At 47.7% G+C, this 26,959-nt stretch overlaps 1 protein-coding gene across 1 annotated transcript in view; it reads right to left on the reverse strand.

The window, feature by feature from the left end:
• USP40 (ubiquitin specific peptidase 40) overlaps positions 1-14,504 on the reverse strand; it is a 76,004-nt gene extending 61,500 nt beyond the window's left edge. The window contains exons 1-5 of the mRNA XM_038748941.1: positions 14,470-14,504; positions 13,234-13,458; positions 9,797-9,864; positions 2,007-2,120; positions 667-831 (exon numbers count right to left, since the gene is read on the reverse strand). Of these exons, the coding sequence (XP_038604869.1) occupies positions 667-831; positions 2,007-2,120; positions 9,797-9,864; positions 13,234-13,438 (552 nt within the window). The 5' untranslated portion in view covers positions 13,439-13,458; positions 14,470-14,504. The remainder of the gene's footprint in view (positions 1-666; positions 832-2,006; positions 2,121-9,796; positions 9,865-13,233; positions 13,459-14,469) is intronic.
• Positions 14,505-26,959: the final 12,455 nt, after the last annotated feature.

Consider the following 26,959-nt stretch of genomic DNA (forward strand, 5'->3'; position numbering starts at 1 on the left):
AAGTAAATTTCACCCTATAGAACTTGTGTAGTGTCCCTGGACGAAAAAAAAAATTACAAAACCCCAGAAAAATAAGAAGTCTCAACCAAAACCCTAGAAGGTATTATGGGATTTGGTGATAATTTTATATTTACACAGGAAATGCAAATGATATTCAAGACTGATATTTGGCCCTTCTACCTCACTGCCTATTACTAAAACTGCCTATTACTGAAAAATTGGTTAATACAACTTAGGAGCAAAGTATCTGAACAGCTCTCTGTTTAAAAATTATTCTGATTCACCTGAAAATTCAGATTGTCAAACAAAAGGGGTTCAGTGGTTCTGCTTCCTCAAAACAAAAAAAGGAAAGGGAACAATGAAATGAAAAACAGTGCTCAGTTTAGGCCCTCAATGATCTGGCAGCAGAAACACGGCAGCACACTCTATTTCTAATTATGTTGCTGTCGAAACTACAAGTTCCAGAGTAGAATGGGACCCACCCCTCATCGACAGATCTCTCTAATAATTGTCAGGATGGGGTGGAACACTTGGAAAATTCCCAAAAGTGGGGCTTACCAGGGTGATTGGTTATTTCTTACCCCACCCCCTTCATTATATCCCAAACATTGAATGGCTCTATGCATACAAAGTTAACAGCAGGAATGAAATATGCTGCAAATTCACCTGTCTCTCACTGATGTTCTTACATTCTTTACAAACAATCTGGTTGACAACTGTTCCATGGTACAAGCGATTGATGAGGTCATGACCAGAAGTGCCCACGAGGGAAGTTTCTAAAGCACTGAAGAGGATCCGATTCAGTTCCTGCACATCATGTTGCCTCATTTCCTTCCAAAAGGGAAAAAAAAGGGAAGCACTTGGTGAAATTATTGCTTTTTAAAATGCAGCTTTTTGTAAAAAAGGAAACGCAAAACAGTCTTAACAAAAAATGGACCCAAATGTCCTTCTAACGGAGCCTTTTTCTACTATGAAAGTTTAAAGGAGTAAACAATGGATTTATAATTACTACTATTATCCTGTGATATCACTTATTTCTTCATTCGTGTAAGTGGAAAGAATACAGGCCTGAGAGTCAGAGTACCTGGGTTCTAGTCTCAGCTCTGCCCATTACCTGCTGTGTGTAACCTTGGGGAAGTCACAGCTTCTCTGTGCCTCAGTTCCCTCATCTGTAAAAACGGGGATTCAATATCTGTCCTCCCTTCTACTTACACTGTAAGCCCAGTGAGGCATAGGGACTGTGTCTTATCTGATTTTTCTAATTTTACAGACCTTCCTTGCAATTTGAATAGAGTTTTGCCTAACAGGTTTAGAATGTTGGGTTCTTCCACAAATGGTGAATTTCGCTTGATTTGACGAGTGCCACATATTCCTTAAACCCCTTTGTCCCTTAAGCCTTTGGCTACAAGCTGCGGTTTTGTCAATCGAGGGGGGTTTCCACGATTGACAAATGAAAACTGTATTACCGTAACTGATTTTACTGAAAGTACAGAGACACATGCCTACGTATAAGCCCTAAAATCAAAGATTAGCACAGTAAGCATTTTGTGACCAGTAAGCATCTGAGGAGGTTCTCAAATTTCACAGGGTTGCTATATTCCACTGGTTGAGAATCATGTAATTTAGAGCATTAAATGCCTAAGGATCCCTGGATATTAGTTTTGAGTGCCCAACATTATCATTGTTATTATTATTACTATCACTGTTAACCAGACCACTACATGAATGGCTCGGCTCAAAAGGAGAGTGCAGTGAGAAGAAAAACAATAAGCGCCCATCTGAATAAGCTCAGGGAAATTATATCTCAATGAAAGAAAAGACATCTTCCCCATCCTTAATGGAAAATATGTTCCTCAAGGGCTTGGGAGGTTTATAAATAAAAAGGGAGAGAGGAAAGACGACTACAAAAGTACTACAGCCAGAAATGAAAAAGAGAATTTCAGTTTACAGATTCGATCCTTTCTTCAAAAATGTGGAACGAGACCAAGTCTCCAGCTATAGGATACCTCGCTGCTGTCCCATCCGAAGCTGTCAGTGAGATCCGTTGTGGATGCTGCCTGCTGATCTAAGAGCAGAAGTTGGGCAAATAACCGTTGCAGCTGTAAAGGTATGATTCGAACCTGTATGAAAAATAAACAGTGTTATATTCAATTCTAAAAGAACACAAACTAGCTGATGCTTGGGAAAAATGCTTGGCAGGTCAAATGCCACTTGCCCATTTCAGCTACAGATATTTAAACCAACTATGTACATGGCTTAAAAGACCTGCAGAGCAACTCAACACACTCATTGTCCTCTTTCACATTCCTTCTCTCTTTCTCCAGCACCACATTGATCCTTGGGGACTTCAATATCCACACAGATGTTCCTGATGACCCTTCTGCTGCCCGCTTTTTATCACTCCACTCCACTGACCTCCTGCTCCACCCCGGCTCACCCACTCATCAACTTGGACACACACCCACGATCTCATCATCATCAGTCACTGTATAATCTCTACCCTCATCAACTCTGAAACCCCGGCAGATGCACCTGCATCCTATGAAATCTCTCGCTCCGTCCCTTCTCCCCTCCATAACTTCCATCTTCAACCGCTCACTCTCCACTGGTTCCTTCCCCTCTGCCTTCAAACACGCCCACGTCTCTCCCATACTAAAAAAAAACCCTCTCTTGACCCCACCTCACCTTCTAGTTATCACCCTATCTCCCTCCTACCATTCCTTTCCAAACTCCTTGAACGAGTCATCTACACACGCTGCCTCGAATTCCTCAATGCCAACTCTCTCCTCGACCCCCTCCAATCTGGCTTCCGTCCCCTACATTCCACAGAAACTACCCTCTCAAAGGTCACCAATGACCTCCTGCTTGCCAAATCCAACAGCTCATACTCTACCCTAATCGTCCTCGACCTCTCAGCTGCTTTCGACACTGTGGACCACCCCCTTCTTCTCAACACGCTATCCAACCTTGGCTTCACAGACTGTTCTCTCCTGGTTCTCCTCATCTCTCCGGCCATTCATTCTCAATCTCTTTTGTGGGCTCCTCCTTCACCGCCCATCCCCTTACTGTAGGGGTTCCTCAAGGGTCAGTTCTTGGTCCCCTTCTGTTCTCGATCTACACTCACTCCCTTGGTGAACTCATTCACTCCCACGGCTTCAACTATCATCTCTACACTGATGACACCCAAATCTACATCTCTGCCCCTGCTCTCTCTCCTTCCCTCCAGGCTTGCATCTCCTCCTGCCTTCAGGACATCTCCATCTGGATGTCTGCCCGCCACCTAAAGGCCCTGCTGAGAGCTCACCTCCTCCAGGAGGCCTTCCCAGACCGAGGCCCTTCCTTCCTCGCCCCCTCATCTCCCTCTCCATCCCCCCCATCTTACCTCCTTCCCCACAGCACCTGTATATATATGTATATATGTTTGTACATATTTATTACTCTATTTATTTATTTATTTATTTTATTTGTACATACCTATTCTATTTATTTTATTTTGTTAGTATGTTTGGTTTTGTTCTCTGTCTCCCCCTTTTAGACTGTGAGCCCACTGTTGGGTAGGGACTGTCTCTATATGTTGCCAATTTGTACTTCCCAAGCGCTTAGTACAGTGCTCTGCACATAGTAAGCGCTCAATAAATACGATTGATGATGATGATGATCTAAAACTCAACATGTCCAAGGCTGAGCTTCTTATCTTCCCTCCCAAACCCTGCCCTCTCCCTGACTTTCCCATCACTGTTGACGGCACTTCCATCCTTCCCGTCTTACAAGCCCGCAACCTTGGTGTCATCCTCGACTCCTCTCTCTCGTTCACCCCTCACATCCAAGCCATCACCAAAACCTGCTTGTCTCAGCTCTGCAACATTGCCAAGATCCGCGCTTTCCTCTCCATGCAAAAAACTACCCTGCTGGTTCAAGCTCTCATCCTATCCCGTCTGGATTACTGCATCAGCCTCCTCTCCGATCTCCCATCCTCCTGTCTCTCCCCACTTCAATCCATACTTCACGCTGCTGCCTGGATCATCTCTGTGTAGAAACGCTCTGGGCATGTTACTCCCCTCCTCAAAAATCTCCAGTGGCTACCAATCAATCTGTGCATCAGGCAGAAACTCCTCACCCTGGGCTTCAAGGCTGTCCATCACCTCGCCCCCTCCTACCTCACCTCCCTTCTCTCCTTCTACAGCCCAGCCCGCACCCTCCGCTCCTCTACCGCTAATCTCCTCACCGTGCCTTGTTCTCGCCTGTCCTGCCGTTGACCCCTGGCCCACATCATCCCCCTGGCCTGGAATGCCCTCCCTCTGCACAACCGCCAAGCTAGCTCTCTTCCTCCCTTCAAAGCCCTACTGAGCGCTCACCTCCTCCAGGAGGCCTTCCCAGACTGAGACGCCTCCTTCCTCTCCCCTTCCTCCTCCTCCCCATCCCCCCCGCCTTACCTCCTTCCCCTCCCCACAGCACCTGTTTGTACGTATTTATTACTCTATTTATTTATTTTACTTGTACGTATTTATTCTATTTATTTTATTTTGTTAATATGTTTTGTTTTGTTTTCTGTCTCCCCCTTCTAGACTGTGAGCCCGCTGTTCGGTAGGGACTGTCTCTCTATGTTGCCAACTTGTACTTCCCAAGTGCTTAGTACAGTGCTTTGCACACAGCAAGCACTCAATAGATACGATTGAATGAATGAATGACCCCAACCTTCTCACCTGCCTTCTCTCCATCACACCACCTCCCCATAAATCAGTGATGGAGACCACCGATCTTCTGACCCCATGCAATTTTCTCAACTCATCATGCCCCATTTAGCCTCCATACCCAAACTACCTTCTTCCCTTGATGACCAAACTGACATCATCAACACCACTCTCTCTACACACCCTGCTCTCCTTTGGAGGGGGAACTAACAGCAGGGGAAAAATCAGTGCCATACTGTACCACCCCAGCCTCAGTGTACTTTGAGTTGCTTTTAGTGTTTGCAACTTTACGATGCTGTATTTAATGCAGTATCCCTTATTCACTCCATAGTCCCTGGTGCCACTTAGAAGTAGTAGTGTTTCTTAAGTGTGTACTATGTGCAGAGTGCTGTATTAAGCACTTAGTAGAGCCTGGAAGAACCTGGATCACTGACGATGTCCATAGGGTCCTTAAGCCTTCTGTGTTTTCCCTCACAGGAGTGGGCAAGATTAGGAACCCGCGAAAAATGAACCCAACTCCCGCACCCCTTTGGCCATCAAGCAACTCCAGACAGCAAGGGGATCATTCAGGGTCTGGCCACCCATCTGTCCTTCCTAGGGCTGGCTGCAGGAATCTTGGAGGAGTTGAATTTCTCTTCGTTTCCTTACCTTCTCTGGTAAACATGACCCTCCAGCAGCCAGGACCTCTCGAAGCCCATACCATAGACTCTCTTAAAGGTTAGCTCCCAGACTGAGTCCCCTCCTTCCCCTCCCCATCCCCTCCACCTTTCCTCCTTCCCCTCCCCACAGCACCTGTATATATGTATATATGTTTGTATGTATTTATTTCTCTATTTTATTTGTACATATTTATTCTATTTATTTTGTTTTGTTAATATGTTTTGTTTTGTTCTCTGTCTCCCCCTTCTAGACTGTGAGCCCACTGTTGGGTAGGGACCGTCTCTATATGTTGCCAACTTGTACTTCCCAAGCGCTTAGTACAGTGCTCTGCACACAGTAAGCGCTCAATAAATACGATTGAATGAATGAATGATTGAATAATGGTCTTTAAACAGGTATTCTAAAGGGATTTTTATGGAGTTAGGGAAGCATGGCATAGTGGATAGAGCATGGGCCTGGGACTCAGAAGGTCATGCGTTCTAATCCCGGCTCCGCTACTTGTCGGTTTTGTGACCTTGGGCAAGTCATTTCACTTCTCTGTGCCTCAATTACCAAAGCTATGAAATGGGGATTGAGACTGTGAGCCCCCCGTGAGACAGGGACTGATCTGACAGTGCCAGACACACAGTAAGCACTTAACAAATACCATAATTATTCATTATTATTATTACTGAACTCAACACACTCACTCCTCTACCCCTTTGTCAATCTCATGCCACTAACCCACAGCCCTGGATCACTTCCACAGTCCATCTCCTTTGCTCCTGTACATAAGCTGCAGAGCGCTGCTGGCAGAAATCCAGACATCAGGCCGACCTTGTCCCCTTCTGGTTTATCCTTCTGCCCTCTCCTCTGTTTGGCAAAATTGTTCTCCAAGCTTACTGACATCCATAACCATTGCCCTCGCCAGCTGTTCCAGATGTTTAACTCCCTCCTCAAACCCCCTGCTCCTCACCTCCCCATCTCCTGCCCCTACTGACCTGGTCATCTATTTTATTGAGAAAATTGAAACTATCCAGCGTGATCTCCCTAAAATCTCCTCTCCAGTCCCTTCCTCCTCCTGCCCCTACTTCAAAGGTCCCCAGTGATCTCCTTCTTGCCAAATCCAAAGGCCTCTACTCCATCCTAATCCTCTTTGACCTCTCAGCTGCCTTCAACACTGTGGACCACCCTCTTCTCCTGGAAACATTTTCCAACCCTGGCTTCACTGACACTGTCCTCTCCTGGTTCTCCTATTACCTCTTTGGCTGTTCATTCTCCTCCTCCTCTGCTTCCCAACCCATATGTACCAACTCTTTTGGAGAACTCACTCACTCCCAGGGCTTCAACTACCACCTCTATGAGGATGATTCCCAAATCTACATCTCCATTCAACCATTCAATCGTATTTATTGAGCTCTTACTGCGTGCAGAGCACTGTACTAAGAGCTTGAGAAAGTACAATATGGTAATAAAGAGAGACAATGCCTGCCCATGATGAGCTCAGAGACTGGGGGGGGGGGGGGGGGGGGGGGCGGTGCGGGGAGACACACATCAATCAATACGAGTAAACAGACATCAATATCAATAAATGAAATTACAGATATCCACATAAGTGCTGTGGGGTGGGCAGAGGGGGGAAGAGCAAAAGGAGCAAGTCAGGGCAATGCAGAAGGGAGTGGGAGATGAGGAAAAGTGAGGCTTGTGCCACCGGGAGGGTTTCTTGGACGAGACACGCCTTCAGTAAGGCTTTGAAGGGGAGGAAAGTAATTGTCAGGCGGATTTGAGGAGGAAGGGCGTTTCAGGCCAGAGTAGGACACGTGTCAGGGGTTGGCTGTGAGACAGATCGAGGCACAGTGGGAAGGTTAGCACCAGGAGCGAAGTGCGCGAGTTGGGTTGTAGAAGGAGAGAAGGGAGGTGAGGTACGAGGGGGCAAGGTGATGGAGAACTTTAAAACCAAGCCCTGATCTCACGTTTCCTCCTGCCTTCAAGCCATTTCTACTAGGATGTCCCGCCAACACCTCTAACTTAATATGTCCAAACAGAACTCCTTATCTTCCCACCCAAACCCTGTCCTCCCTGTGATTTCCCCATCACTGTAAATGCATCAGCAACCCTCCGGTCCTGCAAGTCTGTAACCTTGATGTTATCCTTGACTCCTTTCTCTCTTTCAACCCACACATTTAATCTGTCACCAAATCCCATAGGTTCAACCTTCATGACATCACTAAAATTCGCCCTTTCCTCTCCATTCAAACTACTAACACATTAATCCCAGCATTTACCCTATCCCACCTTGACTACTGTTTCAGCCTCCATGCTCTCCCCATTCCAACCCATACTTGATTCTGCTGCCTGGATAACTTTTCTACAAAAATGTTCAGTCCATGTTTCCCCACTCAAGAACCTCCAGTGGTTGCCCATCCACCTTTCCTGCTATAACCCAACCCGCGCGCTTTGCTCCTCTACTCATTGTACCTCGATCTTGTCTATCTCACCACCAATTCCTCGCTCACGTACTTCCTCTGGCCTGGAACCCCCTCCCTCTTCATATCTGACAGATAATGACTCTCCCCACCTTCAAAGCCTTATTAAAGGCACATCTTCTCCAAGAGGCCTTCCCCTACTAAAGCCCTCATTTTCTCATTTCCACTCTCTTCAGCATTACCCTGATGTGTTCCTTTTATTCACCCCTCTCTCAACCCCAAGCGCTTATGTACGTATTTGTAATTTATTTACTTACATTAATGTCTGTCTCCCCATATATACTGTGAGCTTGTTGTGGGCAGGAAACGTACCTACCAACTCTGTTGTACTGTACTCTCCCAAACGCTTAGGAAAGTGCTCTGCACATAGTATGTGCTCAATAAATAGGATCGATCGATTCATTCACATGCCCTGCAAGCTGGGTCAGACATTTGCTGGCACAATTCACCGACAGTCTGAGCAACAAATAAAGGTTCAGTTTTCATTTGAAGATGTTTTCAAATTCCCATACTAAAGGACTCATTCCTATTTACTGTCTCCAAGATAAAAAGTGTCTGTAGCTGTTATGTTAATGGATTGACTTTATAATAAGAAATAAAATAACAAAAGATACGAATTTCTGATTCTCTTAGATTAAGCATGCCCATATAAATGTGATGCCATTGAGCCTGTGGGAACGTATTATGACTAGGATGAAGTAAACTGTTGGCATTCAAGTATCCAGCGGCAAAGTCCCACCGTGGAACATATGTCATTCTGGGATGGGCTCAGAAGACAGGTGGGGACCAGGAACCCATCTGGTGTTGAACTGCCTCTACAGTGGGTCTAAGGATCCACCCAGAACCTGGACTCCTCAGTATGAATCCCAGGGAGGCAGCGTGGTCCAGTGGAAAGAGCACAGGATCGGATCTCAGGAGTCCTGGATTTGCCACTGCCTGCTGTGGAAACTTGAAGAAGTCATTTAACTTCTCTGCACCTCAGTTTCCTCGTATGTAAAATGGGAATAAAATTGATTGTGATCCCCACTGTGAGCCCATTGTCGGGTAGGGACCGTCTCTATATGTTGCCGATTGTACTTCCCAAGCGCTAGGTACAGTGCTCTGCACACAGTAAGCGCTCAATACATACGACTGAATGAATGAATGAATGTAGGAGAAGGACTGTATCCACCTGATAACCTTGTATCCACCCCAGCACTCAGCAGAGTAAACACTTAATAAATGTCAGAATAATAATAATAATAACAATGTTATTAAAACTTTACATTAACAATGAATAAACAAACACCATTCCCTACCCTTACTGCCACCACAACCTGGAAAAATGTGCTATGTAGAAGTGAAAATGGGGGGCCTGGTCTGAGAGAAGAACAGAAGTCAGAGCTAAAAGAGGTCTGGATTCAAAATTAAAAAAGGCAGATTGATAAAATGACTACAGAAAACGTTCACCATTCTGTTAAAGGTTTTGTGTCCTGCTCATTTTGTAGATTCCTATTCCAGCTGAGCATGCTAGTCCCTGGTCCAGCCAGTCACAACTCCAGCCACGGTAACAGGCTGCTCGGACAAAACGCAACTTCTTAAAAGGCAGAACCTTCCTTCCAACTCTGTGCTGTGTATCTCTAAATACAGTAGTACCTACATACCTTAATAGGCTTAATAGGATTAAAAATAGGAGTTCCATTTTCTGATAATGGAATTGTTTGCTTTGCACAAATAATTTTACCAAATGAAAAAAGTACATAGTTTCCCAAGTTTTAAAGGACAGGTTGGAATTTGCTTGCAAAAAATAGCAAGCTTTAATTTTGGATAATTTAGCGAAAATTAAAATTTCCCTGTCAATGAATTCTGCTATAATAGCACTGTCAAAGAACAGACTAAAGTCATTTCGAGATAGAAAAAGAGCTGGTGTTCCACAAATAAGAAAAATATTAATTCCCACAGAGTAAATAGACCAGTGTATTATGAAGCATATCTCAATACCTTTGCTCCTGGTTTATCTTTATCTTCTAAAGAACCAAGCTCTTCTGGACCAAGAGAAAATAGTGCTTCTGTAAAGAAAAAGAAACATACCTAAATAACACTATTCCAATGAAGATGCCATCACAGTTTAGCTACTTTGTAAGAAAAGCATTCTGACACCTTTCTTTCTAGAAAACAGTTAGAGATTTAGTTTCCATAAATATTTTCACTATAAGACTTTGTTAATCTCTATCCCAACATTTTACAACTTTCATAATCTTGAAGTGCTAAATTTGGGTACTGTTTTTAGTCTGTCTCCCCTTGTAGCGTATAAACTCCCTGTGAGCAAGGAACATTTCTAGCACTGTTGAATTATACTTTCCCAGGCGCTTAGTACATTCAGCATGTACTGAATGTTCTGCATTCAGTAAGCATTCACTAAATACCACTGATTGATTGATAGAAGTGGTAAATTAAAATGGTTTCCAAATTTCAAAATGAATTCTAATTTACAGCACAATTTGATCCAACTCAGACTTTATGTAGTAATACCTTGCACAATACTTTCTTCTAAAATGTTTTACGTAAAAGGAGGGAAAAAAAGGAAGAGCAAATCATGCCAAACAAATTTAATCTCCATCCATGATAGTGATAGCAGGCAAAGGTTAAGCAACAGAGGTATTCTGCTTTCATTTCAACAAAGCTTTTGACTTCTCAACTTTCTCCAACTTGGTTTCTGAGACTGATGAAATCCTTTAAACTTTGAACTTTAAACTTTCTTCCCCCTCTAGACATGTAAATTTATGTGGGTATGGAAAGTATCTACAAACTCTGTTATACTCTATTCTTCCAAACACTTGGTACAGTGCTTTTCACCCAGTAAGTAAATATGATAGACTGATAGGTAGATTGATGCTGTTCTTATTACACTGAGATAGTGTCTTCCTTCGTATACTATTAGATGCTTTCACAGGTGGCATGGGAGCCACCTCCAAGGGTTGGGAAGCAATGCCTATATCATATTGAGGGGAAACCCATTACTCTGTTATCCACAGAAACTGCTCCTGCAATCAGTTGTATTCCACCTCTGCTCTGCACTGGTGACTTAGACATGGAAATTGGATGCATACTCAGATTTGTGAGCTGGGTAGGATTGTTAAAACTTTGGGAAAAATGAAAATGATTTCATAGATTCTAAACACCCCCAGAAAAAAATGGCTATCAATACACGCTGTAGATACGGAATGCGGTAAAGTGGGATGTATAACTGACCAAGAGCTACATAAAAATCACAAAGTGAGTGTCGTTATGAAAAAGTCAATATGCTACCACGGCATATCAACATAGACTGTAAGCTCGCTGTGGGCAAGGAATGTGTCTTCATTGTTACAGTGTACTCTCCCAAGCATTTAGTATAGTGCTTTGCACAAAGTAAGAGCTCAAGAAAAACGATGGAACGAATGAACGTAAGTTTGACCTGCAAGACAGTTAAGAAGCAATCTTGCTCAGTCCAGTTTCGATTATTATCTTTTCAAAAGGATGTTGCTCTTTTACTGATGGGGTCCACAGAAGAACAAAAACAACTGAAAAATCAATTGTAAAATGATCCTTTAGAGGTTATGGGATGACTTCATATTGTCGCCAAATAGAGGAAGTTTTTAGAGAAGATGCTGACCTGCTTTTCTCTAACTGCAGTGACGACTACATAAAATGAAACAGGTTTAAATTAAACATAGGAAGACTTTGTTACCTCACCTGGCAGATCACTTCCTTTCAGTTTTGAGTGCCTATTAATCCAAAGAATTCTCAGACTTCATGAAAGAAACTGTGTGCTCTGCACACAGTAAGCGCTCAATAAATACGACTGAATGAACTTGAGAGTACAGAGCAGAGGCCGGAGAGTCAGGAGGTCATGGGTTCTAATCCCGGCTCTGCCACTTGTCTGCCATGAGGCCTTGGGCAAATCACTTAACTTCCCTGTGCCTCAGTTACTCATCTGTAAAATTGGGATTAAGACTGTGAGCCCCATGTGGGACACGGGCGGTATCCAACCTGATTTGCCTGTATCTACCCCAGCGCTTAGTAAAGTACTGGGCACATAGGAAGCGCTTAACAAATATCGTAATTATTATTATTACGATACAACAAAATTAGCAGACATATTCTCTGCCCATAACTATCAAAGTCTGTGAGCCTCATGAGGGACAGGGACTGTGTCCAACCTAATTAACATGTAACTTCTCTGGCGCTTAGAACAGTGTTTGACACATAGTAAACGCTTAACAACTACCACCACCTATCCAGCTATCCATTCTCCTATGCAGACTCAAGCCTGGGGCTTGGAGTTGAGTGCCAGGGTTTAGTTCAGACTTTTCCACTGGCCAGCAATGTGACTTTGGGATGGTTGCAATGTCTCTGGGCCTTAGTTTCCTCAACTGTAACTCCCCACGGCTTAGACTGTGAGCTCCATGTCGTACAGGGCCTGTGTCCAACCTGATTATGCTGAATCTATCCTGGATCTTAGCCCAGAGCTTGGCATATACGTAAGCATTTAATAAATACCATGAATAATGATGATGATGATGATGATGATAATTCTGAAGACTAGGCAATAGGAATTGATTAGGTTCCACTTCAAATTATTCATTCAATTGTGTTTATTAAGCACTTCCTGCTTAAAGAGCACCGTACTAAAAACTTGGGAAAGAACAATACAATATACAGTGACAATCCCTGCCCACAAGGAGCTCAGAGCCTAGAGTGGGGGAAACAGACACCAATACAAATAAATAAAATTACAGAAGTTGACCTAAGTGCTAGGGGGCTGGGGTTGGGGGGAGAACAAAGGGAGCAAGTCAGGGTGACGCAGAAGGGAGTGGGAGATGAGGAAAAGAAGGGTTTAGTCAGAGAAGGCCTCTTGGAGGAGATGCAGTAAGGCTTTGAAGGTAGAAGAGTAATTGTCTGTCAAATTTGAGGAGGGAAGGAGCTCCAGGCCAGAGGCAGGGCGTGGGCTTGGGGTTGGCGGTGAGACCAGGGAGATCAAGGCACAGTGAGAAGGTTAGCACCAGAGGAGCGAAGTATGTGGGCTGGGTTATAGAAAGAGAGAAACGAGTTGAGGTAGGAGGGGGCAAGGTGATGGAGTGCTTTAAAGCCAATGGTGAGGAGCTTTTGTTTGAAACGGAGGTGGACAGGCAACCGCTGGATATTTTTGAGGAGAGGGGTGACATGTCCTGAACGTTTCTGTAGAAAGACGATCCGGGCCGCGGCGTGAAGTACGGAAAGACAGGAGGTTGGGAGGTCAGAAAGGAGGCTGATGCAGTAATCTAGACAGGATAGGATGAGTGACTTTATTAACTAGGTAGCAGTTTGGATTGTATGATTTTATACAAGTAATGCACGCTCAATGTGAAAAATACTACATAATAACCTTTGAAATGCTGGTTTTAAAAAGCCCATACCTCTGAATTCCGGGGTGAAATGAAGAGTCTGGAGGAGGGAATTGAGGTAACACGTGCCACCCTGATTTCTGATTCCACTTAAATTGGTGAACTCCCTATGAGCTGGAGGATCAACATCTTTTGGCTTTGATTTCGTCCTATTACCATTCGTCCCATCATCATTTGACCCAAAGTACATATCCTCGTCAAACAGGTCGCCAAACATTGTGAAATTCTTATATCACCCTTTAAAAGAAAACACAAGATCAATTTTAAAAACACATCATAAATTGCCCCTCCACTAAATCGAGCCAAGACATTCTGGGGGTATTCACATTTTCAAATGCAAAAATCATTCACCAAAAATGTTCCGATATGCCCTGTAACTCTATTCCCCCTTTCCCTCTAGATTGTAAGCTCATTGTGGGCAGGGAACATGTCCACCAACTCTTTTATATTGTACACCTTTATACTGCATAGAGAAGCAGTGTGGCTCAGTGGAAAGAGCACGGGCTTTGGAGTCGGAGGTCATGGGTTCAAATCCCGGCTCCACCAATTGTCAGCTTTGTGACTTTGTTAAGTCACAAGTTAAGTCACTTAACTTCTCTGGGCCTCAGTTCCCTCATCTGTAAAATGGGGATTAAAACTGTGAGGCCCACATGGGACAACCTGATCACCTTGTATCCTTCCCGGCACTGAGAATAGCGCTTGGCACATAGTAAGCGCTTACCAAATGCCATTATTATTATTACACCCCCAGTCATTTAGTACTACGCTCTGTACACAGTAAGCATTCAATAAATACCACTGACTGACTATTCCAAACTAATTAAGCAAACTTAATAGTTTGTTCTATTTTGGCCACAAAAGCATTTAACATTTAATTCACCCTGACTTGTTCCCTTTGTTCTCCCCCCAACCCCAGCCCCCTAGCACTTATGTAAATTTCTGTAATTTTATTTATTTGTATTGGTGTCTGTTTCCCCCACTCTAGGCTCTGAGCTCATTGTGGACTCAGACTAAAACTATTTGTCATTGATTTTCAAAGGAGTACCTAAGCCAAAGATAACCTTGTAAACCAAGTCATTTATCAATCAATGATATTTATTCAGCCCTTACTCTTTGCACAGCACTGTGCTAAGTGCTTGGGAGACTTCACTACCATAGAGTTGGTAGGCATGTTCCCTACCCACAAGGAGCATTATACTTCTTAAGTGAGCCTCTTTTAGATGAAGAAAAACCAAAAAGAACCCTGACCCTTTGTCCAGTCTATTTTAATGAAGATTTATAAATTCCCTCTCAGAAAACTCAATTCTTCTAAGACGTGGGGATTCTGCTGGAAGACAACTGATTTGGGGAAGGAAGGGAAACCTGGGGAAATGGAAGATAAGGAGATAATTTTAGGGAAAGCAGCATGGCCTAGTGGATAGAGCACAGCCAAAATGTCAGAAATTACTCACTATTAATTTCCCCCACGGTAAATCATGTCACTTCAATAGCCACTTGTAGCACTAATACAAATGCTGCCATCCTTTACCCTTAAGTAAATGACAATTTATGAACTCTATGCTATTGCCAGATGTATTCAGGCTTTTCTCCTACCCTCACTCTGTGCATTCAACCTGACATCCTGTGAGATTTTAAGCTCTTTGAGGGCAAGGACTGTGCCCTCTACTTTTACCGTAGTTTCCCATACGCCTAGTACAATGTCCTGCAACGTGCTCAATAAATACTGACAGAGAATCAGAAAATCTGGGTCGGACCCTATCTCCCCCTGGGCCACATGAGTCAATCAAAACTGGAGAACAGTGTTGGGTCCCCTTTGCTGTCCTGCCCCCACCTCCACCCATGAGAGGTGGGTCTCCAGACTTCAAGGCATCTCCAGGGATGGGGAAGAGGCCCGAGGTCTTGGGGTCCCACGGATGGGGCAGAAGCCAAGGACTTGGGGTCCCCAGGGGACAGGGCAGAGACCCGAGAACTTCGGGTCCCTGGAACAGGTCAGAGGCCCGAGGTCTTAGGGTCTCCAGGTGACAGGACAAAGTCCCAAGGACTTGGGATCCCAGGGATGGGACAGGAGCCAAGGACTTGGGGTCCCCAGGGACAGGGCAGAGGCCCGAGGACTTGGGGTCCCAATGATGGGGCAGAGGACCGAGGTCTTGGGGTCCCAGTGATGGGGCAGGAGCCAAGGACTTGGGGTCTCCAAGGGGCAGGGTAATGGCCCGGGGTCTTGGGGTCTCAGGGATGGGGCAGAAGCCAAGGACTTGGGGTCCCAGGGACGAGGCAAGAGCCAAAGAGTTGGAGTCCCTAGGGGACAGGGCAAAGGCCCGAGGTCTTGGGGTTCCAGTGATGGGGCGGGATCCAAGGACTTGGGGTCCGAGGGATGGGGCAGGAGCCGAGGTCTTGGGGTCCCAGGGATGGGGCAGGAGCCAAGGACTTGGGGTCCCAGGGACGAGGCAAGAGCCAAAGAGTTGGGGTCCCTAGGGGACAGGGCAAAGGCCCGAGGTCTTGGGGTTCCAGTGATGGGGTGGGAGCCAAGGACTTGGGGTCCGAGGGATGGGGCAGGAGCCGAGGTCTTGAGGTCCCAGGGATGGGGCAAGAGACAAGGACTTGGGGTCCCAGGGATGGGGCAAGAGACAAGGACTTGGGGTCCCAGGGATGGGGTGGGAGCCAAGGACTTGGGGTCCCAGGGATGGGGCAGAGACCTGAGGTCTTGGGGTCCCAGGGATGGGGCGGGGGACAAGGACTTGGGGTCCCAGGGATGGGGCGGGAGCCAAGGACTTGGGGTCCCAGGGATGGGGCGGGAGCCAAGGACTTGGGGTCCCAGGGATGGGGCAGGGGACAAGGACTTGGGGACCCAGGGATGGGGCAGGAGCCAAGGCCTCGGGGTCTCCAAGGGGCAGGGCAAAGGCCTGAGATCTTGGGGTCCCAGGGATGGGGCAGAGTCACTAGGTATTGGGATCCCAGGGATGGGGCAGGGGACGAGGACTTGGGGACCCAGGGATGGGGCAGGAGACAAGGACTTGGGGTCCCAGGGATGGGGCGGGAGCCAAGGGCTTGGGGTCCCAGGGATGGGGCAGGAGACAAGGACTTGGGGTCCCAGGGATGGGGCGGGAGCCAAGGGCTTGGGGTCCCAGGGATGGGGCAGAGGCCTGAGGTCTTGGGGTCCCGGGGATGGGGCGGGGGACAAGGACTTGGGGTGGCAGGGATGGGGCGGGAGCCAAGGACTTGGGGTCCCAGGGATGGGGCGGGAGCCAAGGACTCGGGGTCTCTGGGAGAGCTGGGGAGGGGAGGGGAGGGAGGCCCGGGGACAGGAATCCGCGGGCGCGGAGACCGCCCCCGACTTTGTCACTGTACCTCGCTCTCGCCTGTCCCGCCATCGACCCCCGGCCCACGTCATCCCCCGGGCCTGGAATGCCCTCCCTCTGCCCATCCGCCAAGCTAGCTCTCTTCCTCCCTTCAAGGCCCTGCTGAGAGCTCACCTCCTCCAGGAGGCCTTCCCAGACTGAGCCCCTTCTTTCCTCTCCCCCTCGTCCCCCTCTCCATCCCCCCGTCTTACCTCCTTCCCTTCCCCACAGCACCTGTATATATGTATATATGGTTGTACATATTTATTACTCTATTTATTTATTTATTTTACTTGTACATATCTATTCTATTTATTTTATTTTGTTAATATGTTTGGTTTTGTTCTCTGTCTCCCCCTTTTAGACTGTGAGCCCACTGTTGGGTAGGGACTGTCTCTATGTGATGCCAATTTGTACTTCCCAAGCGCTTAGTACAGTGCTCTGCACATAGTAAGCGCTCAATAAATACGATTGATTGATTGATTGATTGATTTGTCCCGAGCCGGGGGGGGAATCGGTCGGGCCCGGCCTCCCGGCGGCCCGGCCTCCCGGCGGCCCGGCCTCCCGGCGGCCCGGCCTCCCGGCCCCACTCACTGACCACAGCAACGCGCCGCCGCCGCCGCGCCCGCCGCCGCCGCCATCTTGGTACGGGCCGCCGCCGCCATCTTGGTACGGGGCCCCGCCCCCTGGAGGCCGGAAGGGAGCCCGGACAGAACTACATCCCCCAGCAGCCCCCGCGAGGTCGCCGGGACCGGAAGCCCCTCTCCTACACTTCCGCCTTGCAGCGGACCCGACCCCGCGCCAGTCCTTGTTTCCTTGTTTCCCTCCTTCCCTCCTTCCCTCCTTCCTTCCTTCCTTCCTTCCTTCCCTCCTTCCCTCCTTCCCTCCTTCCCTCCTTCCCTCCTTCCCTCCTTCCCTCCTTCCTTCCTTCCTTCCCTCCCTCCCTCCTTCCTTCCTTCCTTCCTTCCTTCCTTCCCTCCTTCCCTCCCTCCCTCCTCCCCTCCCCCGCTCCCCCCTCCTTCCCTCCTTCCTAACTCTCCCTTTCTTTCTTTCTTTCCCTCCTTCCTTTCCCTCCTTCCTTTCCCTCCTTCCTTCCCTCCTTCCTTTCCCTCCTTCCTTTCCCTCCTTCCTTTCCCTCCTTCTTTCCCTCCTTCCTTTCCCTCCTTCCTTCCCTCCTTCCTTTCCCTCCTTCCTTTCCCTCCTTCCTTTCCCTCCTTCCTTCCCTCCTTCCTTTCCCTCCTTCCTTCCCTCCTTCCTTTCCCTCCTTCCTTCCCTCCTTCCTTTCCCTCCTTCCTTCCCTCCTTCCTTTCCCTCCTTCCCTCCTTCTTTTCCCTCCTTCCCTCCTTCCTTTCCCTCCTTCCTTTCCCTACTTCCTTTCCCTCCCCTCCTTCCGTCCCCTCCTTCCTTTCCCTCCTTCCTTCCCCTCCTTCCTTTCCCTCCTTCCCTCCTTCCTTTCCCTCCTTCCCTCCTTCCTTTCCCTCCTTCCTTCCTTCCTTCCTTTCCCTCCTTCCCTCCTTCCTTCCTTCCCCACGTGGGGCTCACAGTCTTAGGGACCGTCTCTGTATGTTGCCAACTTGTAGTTCCCAAACGCTTAGTACAGTGCTCTGCACACAGTAAGCACTCAATAGATACAATTGATTGATTGATTAATCCCCATTTTACAGATGAGGTAACTGAGGCTCAGAGAAGTGAGCACTTACTGTGCACAGAGCACTGTACTAAGCACTTGGGCAAGTAGAATTCAGCAACAAGGACAGACAATCCCTGCCCGCAACGGGCTCACAGTCTAGAGTAATAATAATAATAATGTTGGGTAGGGACCATCTCTATATGTTGCCGACTTGTACTCTCCCAAGTGCTTAGTACAGTGCTCTGCACACAGTAAGCGCTCAATAAATACAACTGAATGAATGCATGGCGTTTATTAAGCGCTTACTATGTGCAAAGCATTGATTCATTCAGTTGTATTTATTGAGCGCTTACTGTGTGCAGAGCACTGTACTAAGCGCTTGGGAAGTACAAGTTGGCAACATATAGAGTCGGTCTCTATCCAACAGTGGGCTCACAGTCTAGAAGGGGGGGACAGACAACAAAACAAAGCATATTAACAAAATAAAATAAATAGAATAAATATGTACAAGTTCTAGCACTGTTCTAAGCGCTGGGGAGGTTACAAGGTGATGAGGTTGTCCCACTGGGTGCTCACAGTCTTCATCCCCATTTTACAGATGAGGTAACTGAGGCCCAGAGAAGTCAAGTTACTTGCCCAAAGTCACACAGCTGACAAGTGGCGGAGCCAGGATTTGAACCCATGACCTCTGACTCCAAAGTCCAGGCTCTTTTCCACTGAGCCACACTGCTTCTCAGTGTCTGAGAGCCTCCGGTGCTGAAATAAGTTCCTGTTTTCTCTCCTCCTTAGAGTGTGAGCCGCATATGAGACAGGGACCGTGTCTGATCTAGTGATGGACCCCAGTGCTTGGCACAGAGTGAGCACTTGTTAGACGGCCACGGCCCGCACCCAACATCATTCATTCATTCAATCGCATTTATTGAGCGCTTACTGTGTGCAGAGCACTGTACTAAGCGCTTGGGAAGTCCAAGTTGGCAACATATAGAGACGGTCCCTACCCAACAGTGGGCTCACAGTCTAGAAGGGGGAGACAGACAACAAAACAAAACACACTAACAAAATAAAATAAATAGAATATGTACAAGTAAAATAGAGTAATAAATACGTACAAACATATATACATATATACAGGTGTTGTGGGGAAGGGAAGGAGGTAAAGCAAAGGGGATGGAGAGGAGGAGAGGAAGGAGGGGGCTCAGTCTGGGAAGGCCTCCTGGAGGAGATGAGCTCTCAGTAGGGCTTTGAAGGGAGGAAGAGAGCGAGCTTGGCGGATGGGCAGAGGGAGGGCATTCCAGGCCCGGGGGAGGACGGGGGCCGGGGGGTCGACGGCGGGATGGGAGAGAACGAGTCACGGTGAGGAGATTAGCGGCAGAGGAGCGGAGGGTGCAGGCTGGGCTGGAGAAGGAGAGAAGGGAGGTGAGGTAGGAGGGGGCGAGGGGATGGACAGCCTTGAAGCCGAGGTAGCCCACCATGCAGCTAGGTGTGAGGTGAACTTTAAAAAGTCAAAAACGAGCTGTGAACAAACCAGACAGAACAGTAACAGGCACAAACTGTACAAAAGAGATCAGGGCAGGAGAGGAGGAAGACACCACACACCCTCAATCTTCTCCAATCCTGGAGGAGGAGGAAGAGGAGCAGCTGACTGCCAGCGCGGTCACGGCGCTCCGCGGCACTGCCGTGTCTGAGAGCCTCCGGTGCCATTCCCATCCCTCGCGTGGCAAGGTCAACTTGGTGGAGAGAGCCTCTCGGGCGCGGGAGGAGCAGCGGTCTGCCGTAGGGCGCTCCGGCTAATGGAGGCTGCTGCTGCTGCTGCTGCTGGCTTGGGAGCCGCCTATGCCCGGGTGGTCCCGGTTGTGCCGGTTCTTCTTTTTGAATGCTAAGCGATTACTATTGTTGTCCGCCAGCGGACTTGGCATGACTGACTCCATTTTGTGCATACCGACAGTAACCCTCCATTTTGTTATTTATTTATTTATTTATATATTTATTACTCTATTTTACTCGTACATATCTATCCTGTTTATTTTATTTTGTGGGTATGTTTGGTTTCGTTCTCTGTCTCCCCCTTTTAGACTGTGAGCCCACTGTTGGGTAGGGACTGTCTCTATGTGTTGCCAATTTGTACTTCCCAAGCGCTTAGTACAGTGCTCTGCACATAGCGCTCAATAAATACGATTGATGATGATGATTTTGTGCAGGCCGAGAGCAACTCCTTTTTGTATTTTACACAAGGCTCAACAACAGACTGTCTTCAAGGCCAGTAAACAAGTAACACTTGTCTATGCAAGGTTGAAGGGCCGATGACAAGTAACTTCCGTCTGTACGGCAAGGTTGTAAGGCCTGTAACAAGTAACTCTTGTCTGTACAAGGCTGTGATAACAGAGACTAATGAAAATTCACAACCATCCTGTTGGTCCTCATTGACTCCCTGAAATTCCCATTGCTCGCTCCCGCATTGCTGTGACTCAATATAGGATCGGGGCTGCTTGTCACTCGTACTTCTCTCAGGAGGTGAACGGGCAGGTAGCCACCTTCCTCTTCTACTGCTCTATCTGAACTCATGTCTCCGAGTCATTTTTGCTATCTGCGTCACCACCTTGGGTTCTCGAACCCTGCGGCCGATTTACACCAGTTAACCTATTTTGCACCCTACTTTTTGATAACAGTAGCTCCTTTTGGTGACCACGAAGGGACCCGAGTGCTTTGATCTGGATAGGAACGGCCTCCGTAGGTGAGAACGGCTGACTCTACCGAGCTCGAATAATCTGTAAATAAGGATCCGCTTTGAGCGTCCGAGTCTCCCCTTCTCTCCTTCTGGGTTGTTAATTTGGAGCGCCCGGTGAGGTTCTGGGTTAGCGGTTTCTTCCTCCCCCGGTTACACGGTGTGGATGGTTTCTCCTCCCCTTCGGTTAGAGGGGGCAGGTGGTTTCTCCTCCTGGGTTAGGAGGTGGGTTGTCAACATCCAAAGACTTTCTGAGGGGCCTAGGAGGAGACGTTCTTTCTGGGTTAAGCGGGAAGTGTGTTCCAGTTGTTGGAACCATGGGCTCGAGTCACTCTAAAACAGGCTCGTGTCTGACTAAAATTCTTCAATCATGAGACAAGGGTCACCTTCCGATAACTAAAGGAATATCTAAAGACAGCTTGTAGGGTGTCATAAAGCCTGGGCTCAGTTCCGAGACCCACAGGGTCATTATTTCTGGCCCGAGGAGGGGTCTTTGGATCCTCAAACTCTTCGCAAACTCTGGGAGGTTTAATCCTGTTCCCGGTCTGACTTCAGCTCCCTCCCTCCCCAACTTATTTATCCTCCAGTACTGGTTTTATCTCCGTTCTGATGAGCTCCGACTGTCAAGTTAGAGAACCATGATCAGCCCCATGTAGTGTGGCCACCAATTGAGCCTAAATGGAACTTAAATGTGGAAATAGATTGGAATCGCCTTAATCAGGCTTGGCAAACTCTCCTGGCTGCCATCCAAGAATTAGGCCATAAACCTCCTAACTGGGACTCCTTTCTTGGGATGGCCCAGAAGGAAAGGGAAACCTCGGATGAACTTTTCACTTGTCTTAGTGAGAGAGAAGAGACGATAGTCAAAGGGATTGTATGTGTTATGAAGGAAGGAGGAGGGAAAAGGAGAAAGAAAAGAGAAGGTGAAGCAATTGCAGTTGAAGGAAATTGTATGTGTATGAAGGCTAGAGGAAGTGTGTGTGAAGGAGAAAGAGAAGAGGCACGAGGGAATTTTGGTCAAATGTCGGTCTCCCTGTAATACTCCTGTGTTGCCTGTGTGAAAACTGGGCTCCCCTCCGTCTTATCGGTTAGTCCAGAACTTGCGTGCAGTTAACTCTTACATTTTGCCCATGCACGCTGTGGTTCCCAGTCCCACGGCGGTAGTTAGCTCCGTGAGTCCTACAGCGGCATGCTTTAACTGTGTCGATTTAACTGATGCTTTCTTTACCATCCCGGTGTCCTCAGAGAGCCAGTACCTTTTTGCCTTTACCTGGCAGGGCCATCAATTGACGTGGACAAGACTTCCCCAGGGTTTTGTCCACTCCCCAAACATCTTTTCGAGAGAATCATGCAGCATCTCAAGTGGCCGGAAGTCCTACCTCTTGCCCTTTATCGCCTACGTTGTCACCCGCAGGCTCCTTTAAATGTATCAACTTATGAAATGCTCCATATTGGGGAAGTCTCTCGGATCCCCAACCTCCTCCGACCCTACAAGTGGGCGATGACGCCCTGCTAGCCTACGTTTTCTCTCTCCAGGTGACTCTCGGTAAGCTGCGGGCTGCTGGAATCCTCCGTCAGCGCGCTCCTCACGCCCATCATCTGCATCCATTTATTGCTGGAGATTGGGTTTGGGTTAAGCGCATGGTCAGTCACATTGCTCTCAAGCCGTCCTGGGAAGGACCCCACCAGGTTCTCTTGTCTTCCTTTTCTGCAGTTCGCGTTGCTGAGCATCCCTTGTGGATCCACCACTCTCAGGTGAAGCCAGACGTTTTTGATGCTTCACCTCCTGATTTTCCCCCCTTTCGGGTTCTGCTGACTCTCAGGATTCCGAGTCGCCCGCTGTCCCAGCTTTACGGCTGTGTCGAACTTCTACCTGATGGGCCTCGGTCCTGTGAGATTTTGTCTGGTTGCTTATTAGCGTGTGTTGCTGCGGGCTAGTTTTGGTGCATGCCTTTTGGGAAGGGCAGACCACTTGACGTTTTTGCCCCCAGTATCCCTCCTGGGGCTTTGGGTTACCCTTTAGCTGCAGCGTTTGGCCTGTGGGGTCTGTTCCTTCTATGCTTTGGTGTGCCATGTTTTTCAGCTTCTGAAGGCCTGCCTCCGACCCGCTTCATCTACCCTGATGCTTCTCCAACCCCCAACCGAACCCCTTTCCAAGGCTGAGATCATGGACAGAACACGCCGTCCGGATGCCGCGTTTCACTGAGGGGGGATTGTTGTGTGTGGTCTGCTCTGCTATGCCTGGATTTTTCTGTCTTTTCTTTTAGTTTAGGCGCCGACTCTGTGGACGACCTTTATTCCGAGGAGGGTCGTATTTGAGCCTCCCAGAGGCCATGGGCCTCAGGAAGTATCAAAGGGGTGATTGTTGTCCACCAGCGGACTTGGCCTGACTGACTCCATTTTGTGCATACCGACAGTAACCCTCCATTTTGTGCAGGCCGAGGGCAACTCCTTTTTGTGTTTTACACAAGGCTCAACAACAGAATGTCTTCAAGGCCAATAAACAAGTAACGCTTGTCTGTGCAAGGCTGAAGGGCCAATAACAAGTAACCCCCAACTGTACAGGAGGTTATAAGGCCTATAACAAGTAACCCTTGTCTGTACAAGGCTGTGATAACAGAGACTAATGAAAATCCACACCCATCCTGTTGGTCCTCATTGGTTCCTTGAAGTTCCCGTTATTCGCTCCCATGTTGCTGTAACTCAATAAATGACACAGTGGAAACGGGATCAGGGCTGCTTGTCACTCGTACCTCTCTCGGGAGGTGAACGGGCAGGTAGCCACCTTCCTCCTTTACCGCTCTATCTGAACTCATGTCTCCGAGTCATTTTTGCTATCTGCGTCACCACCTTGGGTTCTCGAACCCTTTGGCCGATTTACACCAGTTAACCTATTTTGCACCCTACTTTTCGATAACACTATATGCCAAGCACTGTTCCAAGCGCTGGGGGAGATACAAGGTCATCAGGTTGTCCCACGTGGGGCTCACACAGTCTTAATCCCCATTTGACAGATGAGGTCACTGAGGCTCAGAAAAGTGAAGTGACTTGCCCAAAGTCACACAGCTGCCAGGTGGCAGAGTCAGGATTAGAACCCACAGCCTTTGACTCCCAAGCCCGGACTCTTTCCGCTAATCCATGCTGCTTCTCACGTGGCTTTTATTCATCCATTCGTTTATTCACTCAATCGTATTTATTCATTCTTTTATTCAATCGTGTTTATTGAGTGCTTACTGTGCGCACAGCACTGTACTAAGCACTTAGGAAAGTACAATTCAATCAATCAATCAATCCATTGTATTTATTGAGTGCTTACTATGTGCAGAGCACTGTACTAAGCGCTTGGGAAGTACAAATTGGCAACATATAGAGACAGTCCCTACCCAACAGTGGGCTTAAAGTCTAAAAGGGGGAGACAGAGAACAAAACCAAACATACTAACAAAATAAAATAAATAGAATAGATATGTACAAATAAAATAAATAAATAAATAAATAAATAGAGTAAAAAATATGTACAAACATATATACATATATACAGGTGCTGTGGGGAAGGGAAGGAGGTAAGATGGGGGGGGATGAAGAGGGGGACAAGGGGGAGAGGAAGGAAGGGGCTCAGTCTGGGAAGGCCTCCTGGAGGAGGTGAGCTCTCAGCAGGGCCTTGAAGGGAGGAAGAGAGCTTCCTTTCAGCAACAGAGACAATCCCTGCCCGCAATGGGCTCACAGTCTAAAATAATAATAATAATGAAGACATTCGTTAAGCGTTTACTATATGCCAAGCACTGTTCTAAGTGCTGGGATAGTACAGGGTAATCAGGTTGTCCCGTGTGGGGCTCACAGTCTTCACACCCATTTTACAGATGAGAGAACTGAGCCACAGAGAAGTTAAGTGACTTGCCCAAAGTCACACAGCAGAGAAGTGGTGGAGTCGGGATTAGAACCCACTACCTCTCACTCCCAAGCCCATGCGCTTTCCACTGAGCCACACTGCTTCTCTAGAAGAGGAGAGACAGACAGCAAAACAAGTAAACAGGCATTAGCACTTACTGGTTGCAGAGCACTGTACTAAGCACTCAGGAGAGTACACTGTAACAACAAACAGACACATTCCTCCCCACAGCAAGCTCACTATCTCCAGGGGAAGACAGGCATTAATATAAATAGATGAATAAGTAAATAAATAACAATAATAATTCATTCATTCATTCAATCATATTTATTGAGCGCTTACTGTGTGTAGAGCACTGTACTAAGCGCTATAATAATGGTATTTGTTAAGCGCTTACTATTCATTCATTCATTCAATCATATTTATTGAGCACTTACTGTGTGCAGAGCACTGTACTAAGTGCTATGATAATCAATCAATCAATCAATCATATTGAGCGCTTACTATGTGCAGAGCACTGTACTAAGCGCTTGGGAAGTACAAATTGGCAACACATAGAGACAGTCCCTACCCAACAGTGGGCTCACAGTCTAAAAGGGGGAGACAGAGAACAGAACCAAACATACCAACAAAATAAAATAAATAGGATAGAAATGTACAAGTAAAATAAATAAATAAATAAATAAATAGAGTAATAAATATGTACAACCATATATACATATATACAGGTGCTGTGGGGAAGGGAAGGAGGTAAGATGGGGGGATGGAGAGGGGGACGAGGGGGAGAGGAAGGAAGGGGCTCAGTCTGGGAAGGCCTCCTGGAGGAGGTGAGCTCTCAGCAGGGCCTTGAAGGGAGGAAGAGAGCTAGTTTGGCGGAGGGGCAGAGGGAGGGCATTCCAGGCCCGGGGGATGACGTGGGCCGGGGGTCGACGGCGGGACAGGCGAGAGCGAGGTACGGTGAGGAGATTAGCGGTGGAGGAGCGGAGGGTGCGGGCTGGGCAGTAGAAGGAGAGAAGGGAGGTGAGGTAGGAGGGGGCGAGGTGATGGACAGCCTTGAAGCCCAGGGTGAGGAGTTTCTGCCTGATGCGCAGATTGATTGGTAGCCACTGGAGATTTTTGAGGAGGGGAGTAATATGCCCAGAGCGTTTCTGGACAAAGATAATCCGGGCAGCAGCATGAAGTATGGATTGAAGTGGAGAGAGACACGAGGATGGGAGATCAGAGAGAAGGCTGGTGCAGTAGTCAAGACGGGATAGGATGAGAGCTTGAATGAGCAGGGTAGCAGTTTGGATGGAGAGGAAAGGGAGGATCTTGGCAATGTTGCGGAGCTGAGACCGGCAGGTTTTGGTGACGGCTTGGATGTGAGGGGTGAATGAGAGAAAGGAGTCGAGGATGACACCAAGGTTGCGGGCTTGTGAGACGGGAAGGATGGTAGTACCGTCAACAGAGATGGGAAAGTCAGGGAGAGGGCAGGGTTTGGGAGGGAAGACAAGGAGCTCAGTCTTTGACATGTTGAGCTTTAGGTGGCGGGCAGACATCCAGATGGAGATGACCTGAAGGCAGGAGGAGATGCGAGCCTGGAGGGAGGGGGAGAGAGCAGGGGCAGAGATGTAGATCTGGGTGTCATCAGCGTAGAGATGATAGTTGAAGCCGTGGGAGCGAATGAGGTCACCAAGGGAGTGAGTGTAGATTGAGAACAGAAGGGGACCAAGCACTGAACCTTGGGGAACCCCCACAGTAAGAAGATGGGAGGGGGAGGAGGAGCCTGCAAAAGAGACTGAGAATGAACGACCGGAGAGATAAGAGGAGAACCAGGAGAGGACGGTGTCTGTGAAGCCAAGGTCAGATAGCATGTTGAGGAGAAGGGGGTGGTCCACAGTGTCAAAGGCAGCTGAGAGGTCGAGGAGGATTAGGACAGAATATGAGCCGTTGGATTTGGCAAGCAGGAGGTCATTGGTGACCTTTGAGAGGGCAGTTTCCGTGGAATGAAGGGGACGGAAGCCAGACTGGAGGGGGTCGAGGAGAGAGTTGTTGTTGAGGAATTCTAGGCAGCGCGTGTAGACAACTCATTCAAGGAGTTTGGAAAGGATTGGTAGGAGGGATATGGGACGATAACTAGAAGGTGAGGTGGGGTCAAGAGAGGGTTTTTTTAGGATGGGAGAG

This window comes from Tachyglossus aculeatus, chromosome 7 (assembly GCF_015852505.1).
Source record: "Tachyglossus aculeatus isolate mTacAcu1 chromosome 7, mTacAcu1.pri, whole genome shotgun sequence".
NCBI lineage: Eukaryota > Metazoa > Chordata > Mammalia > Monotremata > Tachyglossidae > Tachyglossus > Tachyglossus aculeatus.